The sequence below is a fragment of the Panicum hallii genome, chromosome 3, assembly GCF_002211085.1.
Source record: "Panicum hallii strain FIL2 chromosome 3, PHallii_v3.1, whole genome shotgun sequence".
Lineage (NCBI taxonomy): Eukaryota > Viridiplantae > Streptophyta > Magnoliopsida > Poales > Poaceae > Panicum > Panicum hallii.
In genome coordinates this window covers 44,611,594-44,618,149 of record NC_038044.1, presented here as the reverse complement: position 1 = coordinate 44,618,149, position 6,556 = coordinate 44,611,594, and the positions used below count along the sequence as shown (strand labels likewise).

Here is a 6,556-nt window from a genome sequence, read left to right as displayed (position 1 = left end):
TTTGTTTCCAGTGCTAGACATGTAATAATTCGTATGTTTTAAGTCTTAACTTTAAATAAGAGATTTGTAATAAATTCTACTCTTCTAATTCATGTGCTCTTATTTTGTAGTAGTGGTTCAGATGATGACAATGATATGGATGATATTGATTCTGATGATGATACTGATTTCGATAATGAGCTCATATTAAAGTCCATGACAATGATACGGTCTGCTCAAAACAATCTTTTTTTTGCTACTCTTCTTGCTACAAATTATTATTTGACATATATGGACAAGAATGAACCTAGAACACATGGTCAGAGTGGTTATAGTTGGATGATGGATGTGTTAAGAAATCCCGGATCAAGTCATGAGATGTTTAGAATGGATGCGACATTATTTTATAGCCTGTATGATTTGTTGGTGAATAGTTATGGTCTTAAATCTTCCATTCATATGAGTTCAATGGAATCTCTTGCTCTATTTTTAATAGTTCTTGGTCAAGGATGGTCATTTAGTGCACTAAAGAATGTTTTCAAGCACTCCACTGAGACTTTGAGTAGAAAATTTGATGAGGTATTGAATTGTGTAGTTGCTATGTGTAAGCATTACATAAGACCACTTGATCCGAACTTTTCTACTACACATTCTAGAATCACCAGTGATAAGAGGATGATGCCCCATTTCAAAGACTGCATTGGAGCACTAGATGGTACTCATATTACAGCAACACCACCTCCACATGATCTCATCAGATATATTGGCAGAAGTGGCAAACCAACTCAAAATGTTATGGCTGTGGTTGATTTTGATCTTAGGTTCACATATGCATCAATTGGACAACCTGGATCTATGCATGACACTAATGTGCTTTTTCACGCATTGGAGCAAGATAAGACAAATTTTCCTCATCCCCTACAGGTATGAACTACAAAATATTAATTATTATGTAATAATACATAATATTGTTTAATAAATATTATTTTTTCATATTTTGTAGGAAAATATTACACTGTTGATGCAGGATATCCAAACCGTCCGGGGTATTTGGCTCCTTATAAAGGACAAAGGTACCATGTTCCAGATTGGAGAAGAGGGCCGGCGCCTAGTGGTGAGCAGGAGCTTTTTAACCATTTACATTCCAGCATCCGCAACGCGGTAGAAAGGACCTTTGGCGTGTGGAAATGAAGTGGAGAATCCTTCTCAAGATGCCCTCTTATCCACTAGAGAAGCAAATGATGATCATTGCGGCTACCATGTGTTTGCATAATTATATTCGTGAGAACAGTGCAACAGATAAAGATTTCACAAAGTGTGACAGGAATGTTGATTATGTGCCTACTATACCGGAAAGATATGCTAGATATCAACCAGCTCCGAATGCATCGGATGCATCAACTCCACATTCTAGCACTAGAAGCATGGACAAATTTCGTGATGACCTTGCGAGAGCAATTTTTTTGGCTAGATCATCGTAATTTTATATGATAATATTTGATTTATTATCATGATCTTGTTTACACTATTATAAATTTATTTGTTTAGTTATATTTATTTTTACTCATATTGTGATCTGAAATAGTCACTGTGCCATGCATGATAGCTTGTTTGAGTCGTTTAATTGCTAATAGTAAAGGGGTTTATTTGCATAAAAGAGGAGAAGCTGTTTTGTTTTGCCAAACAGTGATACACATTTTGGCTTCACCAAAAAAGCAGCTTCACTGGAAAAGCCGAAGCCGAAGCCGTTTTAGATGAAGCCGAAGCCCTGCCAAACAGGCCCTTAGTAAGTTCTTGTGAAATAGTAGAAGAAAATAATTACATTACACATAGGAGGGGTAGCATGGAGCCATGCGGATTCGACGTTAGCAAAGTGAGCGATGGATGGTTGCTATTTCTGGCCGTCCTCCGCCTTTGCCTCCCGACCGTTATATCTACGGGGCTCCCCCCTTCCGTTTCGGTTTCCTCCCAAAGAAGAACAACTCTAACCCAACCAAAGAGAAAGGCAAAGGCAGACACCCCAGGACTAATAACGTAAAATAAACTGCAAGGAAGAACACTGTAAGTACCTATCCTTGATCGATATCGATAGTATTCTCGCTCCTAGATGTGTTGAGTAGGTTCTTGATTCGTCTCTCAATTTCCATTTCCATTTCCATTCCTGTTTCGTTTTCTAAAATTCAGATCATTTACGTTTGTTTAGCCTTTCTCGATCTGATTATGTATTTATATTTTTGGGAGAGAAGTTAGGATAGGGGATGATGTCCGAAAGCGAGGAGCATGGCTCGCTCCTGGAGAAGATCAACGACAAGATCCACGAATACAAGCACTCGTCATCGTCCTCGGATTCGGATGACGACGAAAAGTCCAAGAAATCAAAGAAGAAGAAGCTCTTCGGAAGGAAGCATCCGCTCCATCACGTCCTCGGCGGGGGCAAAGGTAAGTTATATATAACTTAGGGAGCGGAAGGATTTAATTTCCCACTGAAAAGTTTCAGGATCTTCGAAATGCCACTGCAAAATTGACACTCGCCATCATGGCTGTTTTCCTTTAATTGCCATTGCGAATTTGACACTTGCCATCATGTTATAATTTCGTTTCAGCTGCCGACCTTGTCCTGTGGAGGGATAAGCAGACATCCGGGAGCATCCTCGCGGGGGTGACCGTGATCTGGCTGCTGTTCGAGGGCATCGGCTACCACCTCCTCACCTTCCTCTGCCACACGCTCATCGTCTTCCTCACCGTCTGGTTCGTGTGGTCTAACGCTGCGTCCTTCGTCAACAGGTCACCCTTTCTGTCCCTCCTAGTGCTCATGGGTTTTTAATTTGGTCCTTAACTTTAATCTGAAACCTTGAAAATACACTGCTTTGCTTCCTATTTTTCTTGAGGAATCCAAAAAATGGTCATATTGTAGAATGTGTAATCCCAAATACATTTTAGTAGTATTTTAGATCTTAGTTATTCAAGTCATTCTCATTTTGATTTGTTTGAGAAAGATTGTTTATTGTCATCCCTAATCAAAGAATTATCTAAAACTTGTTCGCATACAAATTGCCCTGAAAGCATTTGTCTAGTTCTTTCCTATGCTACGATCATATCCTGGAGTTCGTATGACGTCCTCAATTTTTCAGGTCTCCTCCAAAGTTCCCAGAGGTCATTCTATCGGAAGTACAATGCCTGAAGATAGCTCATATTGCAAGGAAAGAAATCAATGAGGCTTTCTATACATTGCGCAATGTTGCTTCTGGGAAAGATCTGAAAACATATCTGACGGTAATTCACCTTAATTCTACCACATAATTGTTTTCTGTTGCTGCGGTTCATGTTGTTTTATCAGAGCTCTTTGTTTTGTTTTTTGTTTCTTGGCAGACGGTTGCAATCTTGTGGTTCATTTCTATAATTGGCAGCTGCTTCAGCTTCTTGACTCTGTCTTACACTAGTAATCTCCTTCTCTACTTTCTCCTTGGCTTTCACTGCAAATTAACATGCATTACCATCTTGTTCTGAACATCTGTGATGTATTACTTCATCTAAATAATTTCATACTTTATCTAAATAGTTTGAGTTATGCATTGAAGATCAAAAAGTAAACAGTGGTCTCTGAGAGGGTTTCGTGTACTTTCGGTCAAAACAAACAAACAAACAGTTGCCTGCACATACTGATATATTGTGTGATTAAGTTTGATGTTTCAGTTGTCATGTTCAGAAAACTGATGACCTTGGTCCATGAATGTCTGCATACATGCTTAAGAGTAAGCACAAGCACATGCATGTGCACATTACTGTCTTCTGGTAACAATAGCTTCGCCTTATCTTTGAAGGACGAAATTCTAGAAAGGAATATATATTTTTTGTATTGATTTTCTCCTTTCAAGGTAGCATCGCAGCTGGTTAAAACAGGAAAGTGACGATTTTTATCAGATAAAACATTATTGTGATATCCTAAGATTTCAAAATTTGATATCAGCGTGAAATTAAACAATGAAATTGAATATCTTGTTTCTTTACATCAGCCTTTTACAAGTTATATGGAAAACGAAAAATTGGGTATAGTGCCCACATGAACTTTGTACTTATGAACTATGTATGCACTACATCCAAAACGTCATATTCAATATATCATAACAAAATATGACATATCCCAGCTTTGTAGTGTGTGTAAGATCATCTTTGTACTTCTATTTCTCATTGTCATTCGTGAGATGCTGAAAGTGATCCATGTTTGCAGTTTTCCTGATGGCATACACGCTGCCCATGCTGTATGAGAAATACGAAGATCAAGTCGATGTTGTGGGCGAGAAGGCCCTTATCGAGATCAAGAAGCAATACAAAGTGATCGATGCGAAGCTTCTCTCTAAGATCCCAATGCTGTCCGAGAAGAAACAGCACTGAAGTGGCGCTCCAAAGGCCTTTGCTCGCTATACTTCCAGAGAGAACGAGCACATTACCAATACAATCTCCTTCAACTTTTGTCGTGTTTAGCAATCCTTAAGACGACATCATAGACATTGTATGGAGTCTCAAGATCGGGAAATTAACTTTTCGGAGCCATATAGAACAGAACACTGTCGACCGCCACACGGAGTAGTTGCTTCTGCTTGTCAGTCAGTCCATTTGATTTTGTTTGGTCACAGATACATATGCTGAACTAATTGTAATTATTTGCTATGCCTATATGTCCATTGGTGCATTTTGATAGTGATCCATTTTTCCCATTCTGTTTGAAGCTCAATTAATTTGGGTCAGTCATGATGCTAACTAATCTTGTAAAGAGAAATGCTGATTGTTTCATGCTTATTCTCTGATCAATTCATACTACAGTTATGAGTTGATCATGCCTTTCAAGTCCATTTATTTCAGTGCCATAAAAATAATACCTAGTTCTCAGCTATATCTCAATTCCTGAAAAATGAAATTATATCCTTTTCCGAGATAAGAAAGAATAGACCCCAAGTTTATTTCACAGTAGCAATAGACAAAATTCTGAAGTCCACAAACATTCTTGGTACAAACCTGCATCTCGTTACCCATGTCAAAATGCAAGCAAATCATGTTTTTAATATTCAACCCAATAACTCCAAACAACAAAGACGAAACAATAGAGCTCGCGATTCACCATGATGTCGAACTCACGAGCACTGAATATAATTATAATTTTTACCAACCTTTCCACCTGATTTGAACTCCTCATCAGGGGCGTCTATTTATCGCTTTATGCGAATCAGGAAGATTCAATCGCAGAAGAAATGCCCCGCCGCTCGCTTCGCCGCCGGCCGTCTTCCCCGTCTCCAGCTGCTCCCGCCGCCGGATCCACCGCCCGGTGCCGCCCCATCCGAGTGAACGCCGCGCACCCCGTTCCCTGGCCCACTGATTGTCAAACGGCCGCCCTCGGCCAGCAGCAGTCCCGCCGGCGTCCGCCACCGTCCCGCAACCTGCCACCACTGCCGGTCTTTCCTACCATCCCCACCCTGCTCTTCTAAGGTCGCCGGTGGCCACCGGACCCGGCAACCCTCACCCTGAAGGCCCGAACTCCAGCTACCGCCGGCTCAACGAGGAGGAAGAAGAACAGTGGCCTTCTTCTGCGACGCGCGCCAGCAAATAGATTTGCCGCTCCTCACCTACTTATGACAATAATCATCTGTCAATCTACCGGTCAATCGATTGATCAGTCCATCGCATACGTGCACTTCATTACAATTTCAAGTTTGCAACAGTCTTGGAATTTGCCACAATGGCACTACACAGGGAGACATGACTCGCTAGAGCTTCGTGCGGTACCGGCACGACGATGTCTGCCCGCCCTGCGCGCGCACGCTCACCGCGACGTCGCACACCGTGATCACGACCACACGGTGCCTCAGGAAGCCGAGCACCGTGGCCGTGCCCGGCATGGCCGTCCGCACCGTGAGCGGCACGTCCCCAGCGCCGATGATGTCGCCGTACAGCTGCGGCGTGCGCGCGGCCAGGCGGTCGGCGAGCACGGTGAACCGGACGGTCATGGCCTCGGTGCCGCCCGCGCCGACACGCCCGGGGGGCAGCTCGGCGTACGCGGCGAGCGCACCGTGGTAGTAGACCTCGGCGTGGCCGGCGACGTGCGCGAAGGCGGCCACGGGGCTCGGGTTGTCGATGGCGAGGTTGACGTCGACGGTGGCGTTCATGGAGGGGCCGATCGGGGAGACGGAGATCGAGGCGAGGCGGAGCGCCTCGAGCGTGGCGACGGCCGGGCGCGGGCGGAGCGCTAGCACGGCAGCGACGACCGCGAGGAGGAGGAGCGCAGCAATGGATACGACGGTGCAGACGCGGCAGCGTTGGCGGGACGCGACGGACGCCGCGTTGTGGTGCTTGCAGAGGGTGCCGGAGGAGGTGGTGGCCATGGTTGCTTGGGTTTCTGGTGCTCGGAACTCGGAAGTGAAGTGTTCGTGACAGGCAAGTAAGCTACACAGGAGTTGTGATTGGTCAAGTTACTGCTTGTGTTAAGTAGCGGCGGAGTTTTGGAGGGTGAGAGGTGGTTGATGGCCACGATCGGCGAAAGTACGTGTGGGTACTAATAATTCTTCTTCCTTAAGAAGCCTAAGCA

General features: G+C 43.8%; 2 protein-coding genes across 2 annotated transcripts; one reads left to right on the top strand and one right to left on the bottom strand.

Moving 5' to 3' along the window:
• The first annotated feature begins 1,965 nt into the window (after positions 1-1,965).
• LOC112887714 (reticulon-like protein B1) lies at positions 1,966-4,371 on the top strand. The gene is made up of 6 exons (XM_025953970.1): positions 1,966-2,040; positions 2,226-2,418; positions 2,583-2,763; positions 3,111-3,252; positions 3,349-3,418; positions 4,208-4,371. The coding sequence occupies exons 2-6, from the start codon at positions 2,238-2,240 to the stop codon at positions 4,369-4,371; spliced, it is 738 nt and encodes a 245-aa protein (XP_025809755.1). The 5' UTR covers positions 1,966-2,040; positions 2,226-2,237.
• A 1,367-nt stretch (positions 4,372-5,738) lies between these two features.
• Positions 5,739-6,353, bottom strand: LOC112885439. Its single transcript, XM_025951061.1, has one exon. It carries the CDS (start codon positions 6,351-6,353, stop codon positions 5,739-5,741), a length of 615 nt encoding a protein of 204 aa, XP_025806846.1.
• Between the last annotated feature and the right edge of the window lie 203 nt (positions 6,354-6,556).

Coding starts and splice junctions, on each gene's coding strand:
- LOC112885439 (XM_025951061.1), bottom strand. CDS start 6,353: ATGGCCACCACCTCCTCCGGCACCCTCTGCAAGCACCACAACGCGGCG.
- LOC112887714 (XM_025953970.1), top strand. CDS start 2,238: ATGATGTCCGAAAGCGAGGAGCATGGCTCGCTCCTGGAGAAGATCAAC. Junction 2,419..2,582: donor CGTCCTCGGCGGGGGCAAAG/GTAAGTTATATA, acceptor ATTTCGTTTCAG/CTGCCGACCTTGTCCTGTGG. Junction 2,764..3,110: donor GCTGCGTCCTTCGTCAACAG/GTCACCCTTTCT, acceptor TCAATTTTTCAG/GTCTCCTCCAAAGTTCCCAG.